The sequence below is a fragment of the Erpetoichthys calabaricus genome, chromosome 10 (assembly GCF_900747795.2).
Source record: "Erpetoichthys calabaricus chromosome 10, fErpCal1.3, whole genome shotgun sequence".
Classification (NCBI taxonomy): Eukaryota; Metazoa; Chordata; class Cladistia; order Polypteriformes; family Polypteridae; genus Erpetoichthys; species Erpetoichthys calabaricus.
In genome coordinates, this window is record NC_041403.2 from 160,777,945 (window position 1) to 160,797,664 (window position 19,720).

Below are 19,720 nucleotides of genomic sequence, written 5' to 3' on the forward strand. Positions count from 1 at the left end.
GCCAACAGAGGGCACAAGGCAGGAAACAAACCCTAGGCAGGGTGCCAGCCCACCGCAGGGCGCGCACACACACACACACACAATTTAGAATCGCCAATACACCTAACCTGCATGTCTTTGGACTATGTGAGGAAACCCACGCAGACACGGGAAGAACATGCAAACTCCAAGCAGAGAGGACCCAGGAAGCGAACCCGGGTCTCCTTACTGCGAGGCAGCAGCGCTACCACTGCGCCACCATCATACACTATCTGAAAATAAAGAAAGATGGAGGTTTCAGCAATGCTGATCTGCTCAGGTCCACAAAACATTTTATCAGTGCTCTTAGAAAAGAGAAAATCAACAATTTTGTAAATGTGTGCTATTGCACAATGAGAGCAGCAACAAGCCATGGAATTAAAGAACGAGTTTAATTAACGATAAGAATCGGCGCCTAATTAAGCAACTGGTTGGAGTGAAATTGGTTGGAGTTTTATGCCCTGACTTAGTTGGTCTTCTCTTGGCTCCCTCACTTCACATTTCATTTCTGTTTGGGTGCCATTTAAGGAAAGAAATGAAGCAATTCAGGGTAACACATCTTAAAAGAGAGGTCAATTAAAATTAATTCACAAGAAGTTAATTAGCAGCACAAATGGGGCACTCATTACAAAAAAAAAAAAGGTTAGAATGAAAACCTGCAGCCACGGTGGTCCTCCAGGACCGGAGATGGAGACCCCTGATCTATGGGATGTGCTGGAAAGACAAGTCCGATCTGAGGAGGCCCCACCTCACATCTTATAGGACTTGAAGGATCTGCTGCTCACGCCTTGGTGCCAGATACCACAGGACACCTTCAGGGGTCTTGTGGAGTCCACACCTCAACGTGTCAGAGCTGCTGTTTTGGCAGCACAAGAGGGATTGCACAGTATTAGGCAGGTGGTTTTATAGGTTGTGGCCGATCTATCTATCTAATAGCTGATGACAAACCTGTTCCATAACAGTTTAGAATGTCTGGCCCTAAGGAAGGGGTGATCCAGGCCTGAAAGACATGATGATGTTAAAACTTGGATATCTGTGGATTCTAGTACAGAAGACATTACGGCTTTGATGGATAATTTGCATTGTTTATGATCTGTTTGACCCAAAATACTATCATTATGGAAGCTGGTAAGCTCAAGTTTATACTTGGAGGTTGGAGGTCTTCTGTTTCTTGTGTGTTCTTGGTGAAGTACACTGACTGTAGACTTCAATAATGAGATGGTTTCACATATCAGGGAGACTACGCCCCAAGCTCATATCCCTTTAGTCTTACATGACTACCGACACATTATGAAGACCTTGGAAAGGCTAACATTGGCACACATGCAGCCCCTGGTCAGAACAGCATGGGCCCTGTGCAGTTGGGCATTTGCATTGCTAATCTGTCTGACCCTGCAAATTGTAATTGAAGAGGCTGATAAGGTCAAGTTATAAAAATCAGACAGCTCAAATATAATATTTATTTTTGGAGGTTGGTCAGCTTAACGAAACCCTCATTTGGCACTGGCCCTTTAACCAGGAATGATCAGGATGCTCCTATATGGTACATCTGGCAAACTGGCCTTCTGACTCTTAAGAGCTTAAACTTAAGACTTTAAACTTTGACTTTTTCATTTATGTGATCCCTAGCCCAGGCAGTCATTCCATCCTGCCTAAAATCAGCCACAATCATGCCAGTGCCAAAGAAGTCTCCCATCACCACCCTAAATGATTATCGCCCTGTGGCCCTCACTCCAGTAATCATGAAGTGCTTCGAGAGACTGGTTCTCCAGCACATCAAGGACTATCTCTCCCAAGACTTTGATCCCTACCAATTTGCATATCGCATGAACAGATCCACAGAAGATGCCATTGCTGTAGCTCTCCACTCTGTGCTGAGCCATCTGGAGCAGCAGCAGAGCTACGTCCGGATGCTGTTTGTGGATTACAGCTCAGCTTTTAATACCATCATTCCTGACATTCTAATCACCAAACTGGTCACTCTTGGCCTCTCCCCTCTCACGTGTGTCTGGATAAAAGACTTTCTTACCAACCGGCTCCAGACTGTGAGACTTGGCCCCCAACACTCCTCCATTTACACACTGAACACTGGTACCCCGCAAGGCTGTGTGCTGAGCCCCCTTCTGTACTGTCTCTACACCCACGACTGCAGTCCGGCCCACAACAACAACCTCATCGTCAAGTTTGCTGATGACACCACAGTGGTCGGACTCATCTCAAAGGGAGACGAGGCAGCTTACAGAGAGGAGGTCTTGAAGTTGGCAGCCTGGTGTTCAAAGAACAATCTGGCTCTAAACACCAGAAAAACCAAGGAGATTATTGTCGACTTCAGGAGGCACAGCACCAACCTAGCCCCCCTTTACATCAACGGCGAGTGTGTGGAGAGGGTCCATACCTTCCGGTTTCTTGGCATTCTTATCTCCGCTGACATCTCCTGGACAGACAACATCACAGCAGTCATCAAGAAGGCTCAGCAGCGGTTACACTTCCTGAGGGTCCTCAGAAAGCACAACCTGGACTCCAACCTGCTACTGATCTTCTACCGCTCGTCCATCGAGAGCCTGCTGACGTACTGTATCACAGTATGGTAGGGCAGCTGCACCATGGCAGACAGGGAGAGGCTTCAGCGAGTAGTAAAGGCAGCACAGAAGATTATCGGCTGCCCTCTCCCCTCCTTGATGGACATTTACACCTCCCGCTGCCTCAGCAGAGCAAAAAACATCATCAAGGACAGCTGCCACCCCGGCTCTGATCTGTTTCACCTGCTGCCCTCAGGGAGGCGCTACAGGTGCATCACAACAAGGACAAACAGACTCAACAACAGTTTTTTCCCAAAAGCCATAACCATTCTAAACTCACACGGGCACTGACTACACAGTCTAACCCCCAACCCCTGGACTTCCTTCTATCCATCAACTGTGCAATATCCAATATCTAAATGGTATTGATAATAACTGTGTAATATCTGTATACTGTACAATATCATTACTCTCAGGGTCCAACATCCACTACTCACTGCACATGATCAGCATTATTGTGCAATATTTAAATTATGTGCAATAACCCAATAGTGCAATAGTTATTTATTCTTTCCAGTATTTAAATAATGTGCAATAACTCGATTTAGTTATTCTTTCCATTTGTATATAGCGTCGCAGAACGTTTTTTGCAACTTTTTGCACCATTTGTTTATTTACTTGTTGTGTTCTACATATATGTCTGCACTGAAGGAGCTGCTTTTAATCTCATTATATATGTGTATTGTGACAATAAAAGGCATTCTATTCTATCCCCACAGGGATGACTTGCCTCAGTCAATTTGGGGCTTCAAAACATCCAAGTGTCCAACCCGCAGAGGTATAAGCCACCTCAGTCAAGCCGGGATGACAAGTTAACACCCAAATGGCAGGCTGTTGAGCCGTTCACGCCACAGTCACAAGGCAGCGCTCAGCCCGTTTCCTCCCTGCTAATCTATTAGCTGCCTACTCGACTTCTCATGCTTAGAGCTGCCTGATTTAGTCGGACGTGTGCCACAATTTGACACTTGACAAGCCCGGCGTGAGAGCTTCTTTGCACAGACTGTCCGTTTTGTTTTTTATCACCTTCAGCACCATTCATGCAGTAATCCTCAGGAAACAGCAGACGGTTCTTCACTTCTCGATTTTCAGTTTTATGCACCCCCTCCCACCGCTTGATAAGCTTATATGGCTTTTTTGAGTAATCATTTTTAATTTGTTCGCAGCATGGAGGCCAAACCAAGGCAGGCCCTTTTTAGAGGCATCACGTCTAGATTCCTCCAGCAGACAAAATAAAATGAGAGCCATCTGGATGACAGAGTCCTAATATTTCTATTGTAATGTGACTTGGCATGGAGTGGCGAGACTGAAGCCATTACGAAAGGCGCTATATCAAGTAAAGATCTGCTACTCAAGTATCAGTTTCCCATTTGTTCTGTAAGCTTTATCCCGTCCACTTTCAGGCTGCTGCTTCTCAAGTTCAGTCTTGGGGTTGCGGTGGCTGCAGGTTAAAACCCAACTAACATAATTCAACGCTTCCATTCATTAAGCAAACTTTCCAATGACAAAGCTGGATTTGTTCAGTTTGTATTGAAAGGAAGGTGCTAAACATGTACAGTGTGCCCTCCATAATGTTTAGGACAAAGACACATTTGTCCTTGGTTAGCCCTTCTGCTCCACCGTTCAAAGGGGCAAATCAAATGATTCAGACATCGAGATTAAAATGCACATTGGAGACTTTCATTTAACGGGATTTGCAGACATTTCGGTCACAAAACACTTACGCTATGGAGGAGATTCCAGGAGACAGACAGTTCCTCTAAGAGAGCTGGACAGGGCCCCTCGTCGAAGGTCCTTAACCCATCAGCAGGACCCAGCGGTATCTGCTCCTTTGGGTGACCAAAGTGATGTTGGGTTATTCGGGTCAAAACCACTCGGTGCACACCTAGTCAGGTTGCGTTTCCTGCATGAAATCTGCTTCCCCGTGTTCTCCACCTGTACTCCTTTAACCGAATGCGCCCCTCCAACAACAGCAGAATTAAAATCTTACACAGTGAAACAGATAAAGATGTCTAGTTATTTTCAGTAACATGTACGATCAAGTCTCCAAAATCACCTGCAACGCTTTTGCCTTTGAGCAGAATTCCTGAAAATGAGAACCGCCACTCAAACGTTGCCCCCAAGAGTATCAGATATTCAGGCAAATGACATTCATGTATAGTCAAGTCAAGCCACGTGGAGGTCCAGTTTTCGCTTCATGATGACCCGCTGATATTTTGTATAGATGCCACATGGGATGGATGGGCATCCCGGGAAAGGAAACAAGAAGCAGACCTGGAAGGAAGGATACGAAAAGATGGACAAACAGCCCATGTAAAAGAAACCACTTGCGAGTTTTTATTCCCCCGGCACGCTAGATGGCAGAAGTCCCCGCTGTAATAAAAGGGACCGCACTCCCTTTTCCAGGCGAGTCAGAGCTGGGAGGTAGAGAGGCAACACTCGACTGGAGGAGGGCAGTGCGGTGGTGAGAGAAATTCGAGTAAACCTTTTGTTTTGTGTTTTTTGTAAGTTATAAAGGAGTGTGGAGTAATAAACCAACCTTTATTTGAACCTGAGACTGTGCTTGTGTGTTCATGTTGGGGGTTTGGGGCCTGCTGATGCCTCGGTATCCTTCACAGAGGGTACAAATACCATATACAGTGGCAGATACGTTCTCCCGTGGATAAGTCGGGACTTGATTTTACCGTATAATTTCTGGTATTTTATAATGTCGGTCGTATAAGTTGAATGCAGAAAACTGACGCTATTGGTCCAAGAGATTACAATATGAAAACGCTCACCTGAGAGAGGAACCACGGAGCACACGGCCTTTTTTTTTTCCTATGTATTGTACCTACGTGACCACACAGTAATACCCGAACTATTCCGAAGCGACGTTTGCACTGTTTAGTGTTTTTTGTATGTCATACTCTCATACATCTTTATCGTACAGCATCCCTTATCTACGATGGAGCGTTCGATCAGAAGAAAATATGAAGCTGGTTTTAAATTAAACGTCGTTGAAGTGGCAAATGAAATTGGTAACTGGGCTGCTGTAACAAAATTCAATCCATCTGAGAAACTGGTGTGAGATTGGAGGAGGCAAGAAGATGTAAAAAAAAAAAAAATTAAGTCTCGCATTTTGAACGGGCGTATAAGTCAGGGTCTGATTTTATGATCAATTGGCTGGCTGTCAATATGATGAATGAATTTGCTCAAACTCTTTCTTCAGTTTGAGTACGTCCATTTTCCCAAGCAATAAAGGTTTTGATGTTGCTTAGTAACTACGAGCATGTCTTCCTTACCCAGGCTGTAAACCCATTTAGGAACTTCTTGTCCCAGGTGCCCATCTTTTCTCAGGTTATAAAGTAACTGACAGCCTGGGCATCACCATGTCTTCCTCTTTTTGCTTGAACAGCTGTTTTAAAAAGTGAGGTACAATTCGGGAAGAGGATATGCTTTGATGTGTCCTGGATTTAAGTTCATCTAGTATTGTCTTGAGCAAAATATACTGAAAATATAGACAAAAATCAGCAGATTTTGCACACCACAACATTTCTCATCACTGATGTTTGTGGTTTTCATCCCACCGCAGGGCGCACACACACAATTTAGAATCGCCAGTACACCTAACCTGCATGTCTTTGGACTGTGGGAGGAAAACCACGCAGACACGGGAAGAACATGCAAACTCCACGCAGGGAGGACCCAGGAAGCAAACCCGGGTCTCCTTACTGCGAGGCAGCAGCGCTACCCACTGCGCCACCATGCCACCTCCATCATACAGTATCTGAAAATAAAGAAAGATGGAGGTCTCAGGAATGCTGATCTGCTCAGGTCCACAAAACATTTCATCAGTGCTCTTAGAAAAGAGAAAATCAACAATTTCGTAAATGTCTGCTATTGCACAATGAGAGCAGCAACAAGCCATGGAATTAAAGAACGGGTTTAATTAACAATAAGAATCGGCGCCTAACTAAGCAACTGGTTGGAGTGAAATTGGTTGGAGTTTGATGCCCTGACTTAGTTGGTCTTCTCTTGGCTCCCTCACTTCACATTTCATTTCTGTTTGGGTGCCATTTAAGGAAAGAAATGAGAAGTTAATTAAAATGAATTCACAAGAAGTTAATTAGCAGCACAAATGGGGCACTCATTAAAAAAAAAAAAAAAAGGTTAGAATGAAAACCTGCAGCCACGGTGGTCCTCCAGGACCGGACTTGGCGACCCCTGATCTATGAGATGTGCTGGAAAGACAAGTCTGATCTGAGGAGGCTCCACCTCACATCTTATAGGACTTGATGAACATGATATCAAGGCATAATTGAGGATGTAAGAGTACCTAAGTCTAAGAACAACTGCCCTTAGTGGAGGTGTTTGGATATTTTTGGGATGTTGTTCACAAGTGCTTGAAGAAGTAAATGCAAAACCAATTAAGAAGATTAAAGTGGCAGCTGGTTTTCTGAAGATGTTGTACATGTCCATGGTGGGGAAGTCAGAGAGAGAAGTATAAATACAAAATTCTCAGTTTACCAGTTCATCTACATCCCCATCCTCACCTATGGTCAAGAGCTACGAGTAAGGACCAAATGAATGAGACTGGGACTACAAGCAGCAGAAATTATTTTTCTTCGTAATGTTGCTGGGCTGACGCTCCGTGATAGGGTTAGAGGCTCAGTGTACAGTACATCTGGAAAGTATTCACAGCGCATCACTTTTTCCACATTTTCTTATGTTACAGCCTTATTCCAAAATGGATTAAATTCATTTTTTTCCTTAGAATTCTACACACAACACCCCATAATGACAACGTGAAAAAGTTTACTTGAGGTTTTTGCAAATTTATTAAAAAAAAATTGAGAAATCCCATGTCCATAAGTATTCACAGCCTTTGCTCAATACTTTGTCGATGCACCTTTGGCAGCAATTCCAGCCTCAAGTCTTTTTGAATATGATGCCACAAGCTTGGCACACCTATCCTTGGCCAGTTTCGCCCATTCCTCTTTGCAGCACCTCTCAAGCTCCATCAGGTTGGATGGGAAGCATCGGTGCACAGCCATTTTAAGATCTCTCCAGAGATGTTCAATCGGATTCAAGTCTGGGCTCTGGCTGGGCCACTCAAGGACATTCACAGAGTTGTCCTGAAGCCACTCCTTTGATATCTTGGCTGTGTGCTTAGGGTTGTTGTCCTGCTGAAAGATGAACCGTCGCCCCAGTCTGAGGTCAAGAGCGCTCTGGAGCAGGTTTTCATCCAGGAGGTCTCTGTACATTGCTGTAGTCATCTTTCCCTTTATCCTGACTAGTCTCCCAGTTCCTGCCGCTGAAAAACATCCGGACAGCATGATGCTGCCACCACCATGCTTCACTGTAGGGATGGTATTGGCCTGGTGATGGGCGGTGCCTGGTTTCCTCCAAATGTGACGCCTGGCATTCATACCAAAGAGTTCAATCTTTGTCTCATCAGACCAGAGAATTTTCTTTCTCATGGTCTGAGAGTCCTTCAGGTGCCTTTTGGCAAACTCCAGGTGGGCTGCCATGTGCCTTTTACTAAGGAGTGGCTTCCGTCTGGCCACTCTACCATACAGGCCTGATTGGTGGATTGCTGCAGAGATGGTTGTCCTTCTGGAAGGTTCTCCTCTCTCCTGAGGACCTCTGGAGCTCTGACAGAGTGACCATTGGGTTCCTGGTCACCTCCCTGACTAAGGCCCTTCTCCCCCGATCGCTCAGTTTAGATGGCCAGCCAGCTCTAGGAAGAGTCCTGGTGGTTTTGAACTTCTTTCACTTACGGATGATGGAGGCCACTGTGCTCACTGGGACCTTCAAAGCAGCAGAAATTTTTCTGTAACCTTCCCCAGATTTGTGCCTCGAGACAATCCTGTCTCGGAGGTCTACAGACAATTCCTTTGACTTCATGCTTGGTTTGTGCTCTGACATGAACTGTCAACTGCAGGACCTTCTATAGACAGGTGTGTGCCTTTCCAAATCAGGTCCAGTCAACTGAATTTACCACAGGTGGACTCCAATTAAGCTGCAGAAACATCTCAAGGATGATCAGGAGAAACAGGATGCACCTGAGCTCAATTTTGAGCTTCATGGCAAAGGCTGTGAATACTTATGTACATGTGCTTTCTCAATTTTTTTACTTTTAATAAATTTGCAAAAACCTCAAGTAAACTTTTTTCATGTTGTCATTATGGGGTGTTGTGTGTAGAATTCTAAGGAAAAAAATGAATTTAATCCATTTTGGAATAAGGCTGTAACATAACAAAATGTGGAAAAAGTGATGCGCTGTGAATACTTTCCGGATGCACTGTATATATTGTACATATACACACGCACGCACACAGATATACACGTATACTAGCTGTCGTCCCCACGTAGTAGTGAAACAGGACAGTGAGGAGGACCCTGCCCGGCTCCCCACTCCTGACGTCCTGCTTCCCCATCTCCTTGGCCCGCAGCCTCTCTCTCGAATCAGCACAAATATATCGCTCCTGCAAGCAAACTATAGATTCTTAGCACAATGAAGGAAGTCACAAAATCAACCGGAATGTTTAATCAAATTATAGAGAAAAAAAAAAAACGATATAAATCCGTTAAGTAGTTCTCTCATGAAAAGAGACAGACAGACAGACAGACAGGATTATATATATATATAGAGAGAGAGAGAGAGATGAATGTCGTTTTGAGAGGCGGTAATCTTTATGTATGTAAACAGCTAATACATTTTTTTTAATGAGCAGGTGGATACATTCAAGTGGTAACAAAATATAAACGGTGTGTGCAAATGGACCGAAAAGACAAAAGGGGATGATGCAAAAGCTACTTGAGTGTAGCAGTTAGGAAATAAACTCACAAATCTTATCAATCCCTTCAAGCTTTTACATTAAACCAAAAGTCTGAGGAAAAGAGGAAGTAAACAAAAACCCAGTAGAAAAGGTGAATTATATTTTTCCAGCCATTTTAATTACAGTATACATCGGGCAAGTCTGCTTTTATGTGGCTCAACTTTCCCGCCCCACCCCCCCACCCCCCAGCCCCCCGCCTGCAATTCTTTGTGATGGGAAAGGAGCCACAGAAATGGAGAACAGTGAGCTGGCTTTTAAAAACATTTGAAAACACAAACATCTTTGTCAGTTCTTAAATTAATTTTTCATTTTAACATTATCTCTTTGATTTTCTCTTAAGCTAGCATAACACATTCTTCATATGAGCTATTGCACACACTGCTCTGGGGCAGGGAAGGCAGACCTGGGTATCTAAACCCACCCAGCCAGCTCTCTCCTGGTGCAAGATCGCTCTCAGCAACACCCCGCCTGAGCAGAGAAAGAGAGAGTGCAGTGGATGGTGGGGGGCAAGACTGACAGATGCCTCCTCATGTTTAATTCCATCCCAAGTGTAATGTTTTGCTGATGAATACAAACTCAAAAATTAACCCCCCCCCCCCGTCCTCTGAGGTAAGGGAGACCCCTGCAGAGCAAAATGAAAAATAAACGTGTGCCTAGCAGCTCCTGTTCAGTTGAACAGAAGTAATCAATACTGGTCTGCTGTGAAGATTTAGGATGGGGAGGGGGGGGGGTTTGAGAAGGGCCCCCACCAAAAACTTACATACAGAAAATAGCTAAGACCATTCCTTGTACTCTCTCTCTCTCTCACCGGGGCAGGCCCTACCTCCATCAGTGCTTCCTGCTCTAGAAACTAAGGGAGACCTCTCCTTGCTGTTCTCGTACCCGTCTCCCCACTCCCTGAACCCTACTTGTCAGTCAATGACAGCTGAAGTATCCTCTGCAGCTCCTCTTCTTCCTCGCGCCACCGCCGGTCCCGTTCCTCTTGCTCACGGGATGACAGTTCCATGGCGAGGCGCAGCTGTTCGTCAAAGCTCGTCAGACTATAAGGTGGTGGGGGTGAACTGACAGGCGTCAGATGCTGGTTAGCTGGAGAGAGGGGCAGCACTGGGGTGTCATCATTGGCAGTATTGCTACCGTCAGCATCCCCTCTGTTGCCTACCGCTTTTGGAACTGAGAGGGACAGGGATTCCCGAATTGCTCTAAAAAGAGAATTACAAAGATTTAGGTTAAAAATACACACTTTAATGCTTGAGGACATCAAGTATGCCAACAGTCTACTCTGTCCGCCCATCCACCTAGTCGATGTTTGAGTGCCAACACTCCAGCCACACACACACACACATCCCCTCCTGATAAGTTTTTTTTATTATCCCTTTTATTCACTTTAACAAAACGATAAGTGTCTGTATCTTCATCTATGTATATACATATAATTTTTAGGTGTAGTACTGTATTCCTTTAGTGCTGCTTTTACAAATCCCATAATATATATATATATATATATATATTATATATATTGTGGTAATGTACAGAACCAAAATTAGAAAAAAGTTGTCTCCGTCCAAATATTTATGAACCTAACTGTATGTTTGCCCAAAATGGTTTAAGAGTAGGGCATTCCCAAAATGTGGCCTAGCAATGTAAGTGAACAATGATGTCACTCATGGGCTGAATCTTACCCTTGGGTATATTTAGTTAATTTTAGATAAGATATGTGAATGATGAACATTATTAGTTGAATGATAGCATGCTTGTTGCATATGATGTTAATGCATTCTGTTACATCCGTCCCTTCAATAATGGTACTAACAGGGACAAATACAGAATGACCAGAGATTTTTTTAGGTAGGATAGAAGTTTCAAGGTGCTGCAACTAAACTTGCCAATAATGGCACTGCAGAGTCAGGACTTCCACAGTACTCCACACACATGACAATCAGCTATCTGCACAAGTCAAATTGTAAGGTGTTTGTAAATCTGTTTGTTTTTTGCCAATCACACAAAAACAGCTAAACCGATTTTCACAAAAGTCTGCATGCATGTTGCCTTTGGTCCAATTTAAAATATCAAGGAGAGAGTATACAAAGACACAGCGACTTGTTCAGGGAAATCCCCCATGGTGGTACAGGTCACTCACTAATGAAAGGCTCAAGAACGTGACACCAGATTTCCATTATCAGCACACTCCTGTATGGAAACTCCGATCAGGCTGAATTCGCTGGCCTTCTTTTCAAATATTTGTCTCCAACAATAATTTGGCCAACAGATGGACAGCCATTAGAAAGTACGAGTGAATTCACATTTCATTAAATGGCAAGACACTAAATAGCATGTATGTGTCGTTATTTATACAAATTATTTTCGTACAGTGCTCTTCACTGAGTGCAGCAGGCACAGAGCGCTGTGAACAATTATCTGTTAAAATACAAGCACAGATAATACTAAATTCAGAACTGGTACACATATAAATGCAGATTTGATAATACACACAAAGAACAACGTAGAACCAATTAAACATAAATGGAAACCGACAATAACTTTCCATTCATTAACCCTTTCGGCCCTGGATTTTCTCTTTCTATGAGGAAAAATTATTTTGTGAGATATTCTACCTTTGGGGTGTCTAGAAGATCAAAAAATGAAAAAAAAAAAAAAAAAAAAAATGATCACTATTATTATACAACAGCTGCCAAATACTTCAATCTTCTTGGGGAAATAAAATTGAAAGTGGAGCTACTTACTATGTGGTGCGCACTGTCCAGAAGCGTCCATTTTCATTTCTGTGTTTCTCGGACTGTATGCCGGTCTCTCCAGTCTGCGTTAATAGTAGCTTTACAAAAACGGCTGCATATTTTTTTTTTTTTTGATCTTTATTTCACCTTACACGATTTCTCGTATTAGGAATTTGTTAGTTTTCGCATACCCCTTGGGGTCAGAGCGCACGGTCAGCCATTGTACAGCGCCCCTGGAGCAATTACAGGTTAAGGGTCTTGCTCAAGGGCCCAGCAGAGTAGGATCTCTTTTGGCAGTGACGGGGATTCGAACCGGCAACCTTCTGGATACCAGCGCAGATCCTTAGCCTCAGAGCCACCACTCCGCCCCAAACATTTACAGTATGTACTAGTTATAGGATGTCAGGGCTGAAAGGGTTAATTGATGAACTACAGCCAGGTGACAACGGTCCTTCTCTTGTACAATTTTAAAGTCACAGTCCGGCAGACCTCGGCCAACTGGCTGCCTACCTGCTCCTGGGTTTCCTATAGTGGAGTCTGTGCTGGCTGGCTGTCCAGGCTGACGAGAGAATCTTTTATGTATTCCCAGCGCATCACTTTTTCCACATTTTGTTATGTTACAGTCTTATTCCAAAATGGATTAAATTCATTTTTTTCCTCAGAATTCTACACACAACACCCCATAATGACAACGTGAAAAAAGTTTACTTGAGGTTTTTGCAAATTTATTAAAAATAAAAAAAATTGAGAAATCACATGTACATAAGTATTCACAGCCTTTGCCGTGAAGCTCAAAATTGAGCTCAGGTGCATCCTGTTTCCCCTGATCATCCTTGAGATGTTTCTGCAACTTAATTGGAGTCCACCTGTGGTAAATTCAGTTGATTGGACATGATTTGGAAAGGCACACACCTGACTATATAAGGTCCCACAGTTGACAGTTCATGTCAGAGCACAAACCAAGCATGAAGTCAAAGGAATTGTCTGTAGACCTCGGAGACAGGATTGTCTCGAGGCACAAATCTGGGGAAGGTTACAGAAAAATTTCTGCTGCTTTGAAGGTCCCAATGAGCACAGTGGCCTCCATCATCCGTAAGTGGAAGAAGTTCGAAACCACCAGGACTCTTCCTAGAGCTGGCCGGCCATCTAAACTGAGCGATCAGGGGAGAAGGGCCTTCGTCAGGGAGGTGACCAAGAACCCAATGGTCACTCTGTCAGAGCTCCAGAGGTCCTCTGTGGAGAGAGGAGAACCATCCAGAAGGACAACCATCTCTGCAGCAATCCACCATTCAGCCCTGTATGGTAGAGTGGCCAGACGGAAGCCACTCCTTAGTAAAAGGCACATGGCAGCCCGCCTGGAGTTTGCCAAAAGGCACCTGAAGGACTCTCAGACCATGAGAAAGAAAATTCTCTGGTCTGATGAGACAAAGATTGAACCTGGCACCATCCCTACAGTGAAGCATGGTGGTGGCAGCATCATGCTGTGGGGATGTTTTTCAGCGGCAGGAACTGGGAGACTAGTCAGGATAAAGGGAAAGATGACTGCAGCAATGTACAGAGACATCCTGGATGAAAACCTGCTCCAGAACGCTCTTGACCTCAGACTGGGGCAACGGTTCATCTTTCAGCAGGACAACAACCCTAAGCACACAGCCAAGATATCAAAGGAGTGGCTTCAGGACAACTCTGTGAATGTCCTTGAGTGGCCCAGCCAGAGCCCAGACTTGAATCTGATTGAACATCTCTGGAGAGATCTTAAAATGCTGTGCACCGACACTTCCCATCCAACCTGATGGAGCTTGAGAGGTGCTGCAAAGAGGAATGGGCCAAACTGCCCAAGGATAGGTGTGCCAAGCTTGTGGCATCATATTCAACAAGACTTGAGGCTGGAATTGCTGCCAAAGGTGCATCGAAAAAGTATTGAGCAAAGGCTGTGAATACTTATGGACATGGGATTTCTCAGTTTTTTTATTGTTAATAAATTTGCAAAAACCTCAAGTAAACTTTTTTCACGTTGTCATTATGGGGTGTTATGTGTAGAATTCTGAGGAAAAAAATGAATTTAATCCATTTTGGAATAAGGCTGTAACATAACAAAAGGTGGAAAAAGTGATGCGCTGTGAATACTTTCCGGATGCACTGTATTTATGTGTTTTTAAAATGAAATACCTCCTACTGTCAGTTTTTTTTTAAATCGGAGAATAGCAGGCTGCAAAGAATTGTGAATTTATGCGAGTCACGCATTTAAAACAACATTTCAGTTGCATTAATTGCATCATGGCACAAGTGGTAGGAGACAGGGTTCTGGTACAGGGCTGGTTTGCATAATTATGCAACTGACTGGTTACAGTTCACACAACAGTTTCAACACCCTAACTGCCACGCCTTGGCAAGCTGCTGAAATGTTACCATTTAGATCGTTTTATGAATACTTTTCAGTGGCAGACCCTGCACAGTGCCAGCTGCTTCAGGGGTAGGTTACACCAAACAATTGAAATGACTGAGTCTGGCAAATGAATGAATTACAGTTTATGCCACTGGTACTCCTGAACCCTGAATTGGATAAGGAAAGTTTGAGAATATTTTATGTTTGATCAAATCAGAGGTTATTAATTTCAGTAAAGAGAATTGTCCAGTAATTACAATGACATGTAGCGATATAAAGTGGGATGCTTCATTAGGGCAAGAGCTTAAAACACCTCCTTGAATTTTGCTGGTCACAAATAAGCATAAGTGACTGGAAAAGTGTTCACTTTCGTCAACTAGTCATGAGCACGGAAAATCATAACAGTGGCAACAGACATTCTTAATTACTGCTATTTGCTTAAACCCTGGGGCGGCACGGTGGCGCAGTGGTAGCGCTGCTGCCTCGCAGTTAGGAGACCCGGGTTCGCTTCCCTTCATGGAGTTTGTATGTTCTTCCCGTGTCTGCGTGGGTTTCCTCCGGGTGCTCCGATTTCCTCCCACAGTCCAAAGACATGCAGGTTAGGTGGATTGGCGATCCTAAATTGTCCCTAGTGTGTGCGTCCGGCAGTGGGCTGGTGCCCTGCCCGGGGTTTACTTCCTGCCTTGCGCCCTGGGATTGGCTCCAGCAGACCCCCGTGACCCTGTAGTTAGGATATAGCGGGTTGGATGATGGATGGATGGATGGATATTTAAACCCTAATATTGTGTATGTGAAAGATCTGTAATTGGGATTAACTTTAACATACCAGCTTAATCCTTGGATTGCCCAAAAGTTATAAAGCCTGTCAGGTGGCAGCACAGCGATTTCTGTTAGCCCCCCTCCATGCACATTTATTATACTACAGAATGGACATTTAAACTGATCGGTGAACTTTACCAACGCGTTTGTCTCAGCAAAATTGGCGAGTGACTTTGTTCTAGCAACACAGTAGCAATGGTGCACCATGTGCAGACAAAACCACCACAAAATGGCAACATAACAAACAAAAATAATGGTAATAAAATTATATTACCTTGTAATTGCATTATTGGTTCAAAACTCCAATAGATTTATATTTCATGGAAGGTTTTAAACCAACATACCACGATTGGGTGGTGGAAAAAAAAAATATTTAAAGAAAAATAAAAAATCTTAATATGGTGTCCCAACTAGCAGTTCTACCTTGACACAATTTTCAACACCCATTTCTTTCCTTACCGTTCCAATTGGGGGTCTTCTTCATAAGGTGGCGTGTTTGAGGTGGGCCTAGTGTTGGTCAGAGCTTCCCAAATTGTCACCTGTGAGATTGAAAGAAAAAAACTGACAACTAAACAGCTCACAAGTTTAGCCTCGTCAGTTGGTAGCACTTTACCCAGCTTGCACGTAGCCACCATACTTTGCCCGCATCCTTGCTTTGCAGCTGCTTACTTGGTCACTTTCTGTTCCAGCATCCAGAAGGCTCTGCTGAATGGCAAACTGAAGGAGGTCATCATCCTCATCTCTCATTGGCTCATTGCGGCCAGCACCTATAGTAGTGTAGTCTTGCGGGATTTCAAATACAGATGGGTCAACCTCACAGGTTAGTGGAACCGAAGAATCTGAACGGAGGAGGAAGAGGAAAAAATATTTAGAATTAAAATGTCAAAAACAAAAATGACCAACTCTGACCTGATTGAGTTCCTGGGGTCATTACAATAAACTATTTAAGTTCATGTGTGTTAGAGGAGCATTTCCAGGAAACATTGAGTGCAAGGCAAGAATACAATTAGGATGAGGTACCAGGTTAGGGCAAAGCCACACTCATGGCCAGTCTAGAGTTAGCTTAGTCTGAACATCTTTGAAATGTGGTGGTGGCATGCAGAGAACTCAAGGGAACAAGGAGAGAATGGGCAAACTCCTCACAGGCCGTGACAGGGTCAGAAATCGAACACGGCTTTCTTCATGCAACCCTTAAACGTCTAGCAGTAGGACCAGCAGCAACTGTGGATAAAATTATTTATTCAAACAACTGAACATGCACAATGTTTCAGTGGAAATTATGCAATCTTTGCTGAAATGTTTGATTTTTCATAGTCTCCAATAGTCAAACGGTAAAATAGTTTACAAACTTTTTGGAGATAATGTTTGAAGGTTGGATAATGCACTGAAAAATAAGTGGTAATTAATATAGTGTAATGGAATTGGGGGGGGGTGCGTATAGCTTTTCTAACAGTTACGATTTGGTAACAAATGCAATTTCTTCTGACCGCTTTCCTGTTGTTTTTGGATAAACCTGTTGATCCTGTTATTAAGTTTTAGAATCTAAGGGGTTCAAATCTACCATGTTTTGTTTTTTCCCCCAAATAAAGTTTATTTAACATAGCTGAATTATTTTTGCAATGTTTTTGCCACCATTTTTTTCATGCGCTTGTTACTGTGTTGCTAGGCACCTTGGCCAGTGACATCAACGATATGTGGGTAACAAAGGTCACAATGTTTACTTCCTATTCATCCGTGTTTATGGAGAAATAACAAAAATATTAATGTGTGTTTATTTAGTGTTTCCAGTAACACAACTTCTGCTCTACGTATTTTCAACAACAATTTAAAGTTTTGATTTTTGGCTTGGTGACAGTGTATATTTGACTTCCTGGTTACAAATCTTTGCTTGTCTTTTGGTTCTTGTCTCTTCTTCCAGTTCCTTATTTGAAGAAAAAAATCGCCAACCCTTTTGTGGCAGACTCCTACTCCTTTTTACATCACCTTTTGTAATTTATTTCCAATTGTCTCTAGAATATAGACTTTTATTTGTTCTCTCTCTGTCCAGCAGGAAGCTACCCGACAAGGTGATCACAAGAATTGTTTTCAATATTCATATCAATGACAGAATAGAAAAACGTTTCTCACAAGTTCCATAAACAATCGAGGTCTCACTTGCCTGGATGCGAGTGTGAAAATAATCATATGTCAAAACACAGGAAAATGCTAAACAGAAAAAACAAATTTATACAACCTGACATACCTACATTTCTATGCAATTTCCAGTTTATAAATCACAATCATCTAGTAAATGTGTGTACCTGAACACTGCTTGAACCTCATGCAGTTGCCATCCTGAAACAACCATATATGAAGTACTCCAATCAATTCCGTGCATAAATCACGATATTGCAGAAATTCATTGGCTGGTAAATCAGCCTTTCTCCTGATGCGTTATGGCTAGGGATTTCTTTTGCAACAAACTTCTTGAAGTGTAAACAAAGAGCAGCGAGTGGAACCTGGTTTTATCAGTGAACAAGAGGCGAATGGTATATTAGCCTTTACTTTTTAAAAAAGAAAAGTAGTGTAATAAACTGAATAAAAAGTAGTAATCATCTTCAGTGACATTCGGGCTCCCATAAGCTGATATGCTTTCAGCATATTCTCCACTAGCTAGGCATCATTCTCTGCTGTGTGACTGCCAAGAAAATTCTGGACAACCCCCACGAATGCTTCCCATGCTGCCGATTCAGTTGGCTTCAGTTTCCTTTTGAACTCATCGTCAAGCATCAGTTCACAGATTTCAGGAACAACAAAAACACCTTCCTTAATTTTGGATTCACTTTTCTCGAGACCAAACTTATTTATTAAATGCTGAAAAACATCGCCATTTCTGTCCATCACCTTGACAAAATTGTCAAAGTAATGGTAAATCTAACGAACAAAATGGCCTGAAATGCAATGTTATGTTTAACATTAAAACCTCTACCTACTGCACCGTCATGTCCGAGTTGTGTCATTATGCTTTAGAGTCATAGAAGACCTGGTAATAAGTAACAAATATTTTTTTCTGCTAATTAAAAATTAATCATTTTTAAATAAAATTAATAATGACAAGGTAAACAACGCACAGCTGTTAGTAATGTGTGGCAAATTCTTTTATCTCAATGGCATCCCTAATGGAATTACTGGTATTTATCAAAATGGTTATCCGCCTTTACTGTCCAGTCACCCTAGTTGTCCAAGACCTGGAACATCATAACTAAAACACGGGATGTGCTGCTGGACAAAAAGGGTTTTCAGATTTGGAGTCAGCAAGTGAAACCTGTTAAAGTACAGGTGAAAGACTCCCAGTAGCAAAATGCTTGTTGACCAGTGTTATTATTTGAGTCTACCAGACTGTGCTGATGAAAACTTATTTAGTAGTACAAACGTATCTATCCATTGCAAAATTTAAGGACATGTACAATTCTGATGTGCAAAAAGAATGAAACCTGTTTATTCTCGAGCAGAGACGTCTGCATGGGGACCTAATCCAGATCCTCAAAATTCTCAAAGGTATCAATAAAACAGATCTAGCCAAATTCTTTCAACTAAACAGCGAAACATATAGTAGTGGAAGAGAAGGGGAAGTGCATTTAAAACTGAAGTCAGGAAGAATGGCTTTATTCAGAGAGTTGAGGGAAATTGGAAAACAAACTACCTTGTCATGGAGTTAATTAAACTTCATTTATATAGCGCTTGTCTAACCTACTCAAAGCCCTTTACATAGAGAGAGGGGAACCAGTTCAACCACCACTAATGTGTAGCCTCAACCTGCATGATGAAAAAACAACCTCTCTCGTGCCAGTATGCTCATCACACATTAGGTGTAAGGTGGTGAAGGGGTGAGAGAGATGATTAACCAATAAGGAGCAGGGATGATTAGGGGGTCAAAACAACCAAATCATGGTGGAAAATTTAGTCAGGATACAGGGATACACTCTACTCTTTTTGAAAGATACCAGGGATCCTTTATGATGACAGAGAGTCTGGGCCTTACTTATGCATCTAATCTGAAAGTTGGTGTTGATTGTTTGCAGCACTGTGTCTCCATTATGTACTGGGGCATAGGGACCCACAGTCAGACCACAGGGCAAGCACCCCCTGATGGCCCCACCAACACCTCTTTCAGTTGAAGCAGAAGTTTATAATCAGAGACGATAAAAATGTGACAACAGTTTTGCAGGGTGAACACTTCATCAAGTCACTGCAGCTCTCATTTTACAGCTATTCCCTTTAATTATTTACAGTGTAACTGAAAATAGTAAGGAAAATGGTATTCTGGGACTTCACTGTTAATTCCATGACCTAATACCATCCTTGACAAGATGATGGACTGCTCTA

The 19,720-nt window shown here is 42.9% G+C and overlaps 1 protein-coding gene across 1 annotated transcript in view; it reads right to left on the reverse strand.

Annotated features, from left to right (window-relative positions):
* Nucleotides 1-9,496: 9,496 nt before the first annotated feature.
* Nucleotides 9,497-19,720, reverse strand: part of ankrd13d (ankyrin repeat domain 13 family, member D) — a 36,338-nt gene continuing 26,114 nt past the window's right edge. The window contains exons 13-15 of the mRNA XM_028812284.2: nucleotides 16,025-16,194; nucleotides 15,815-15,894; nucleotides 9,497-10,617 (exon numbers count right to left, since the gene is read on the reverse strand). Of these exons, the coding sequence (XP_028668117.1) occupies nucleotides 10,323-10,617; nucleotides 15,815-15,894; nucleotides 16,025-16,194 (545 nt within the window). The 3' untranslated portion in view covers nucleotides 9,497-10,322. The remainder of the gene's footprint in view (nucleotides 10,618-15,814; nucleotides 15,895-16,024; nucleotides 16,195-19,720) is intronic.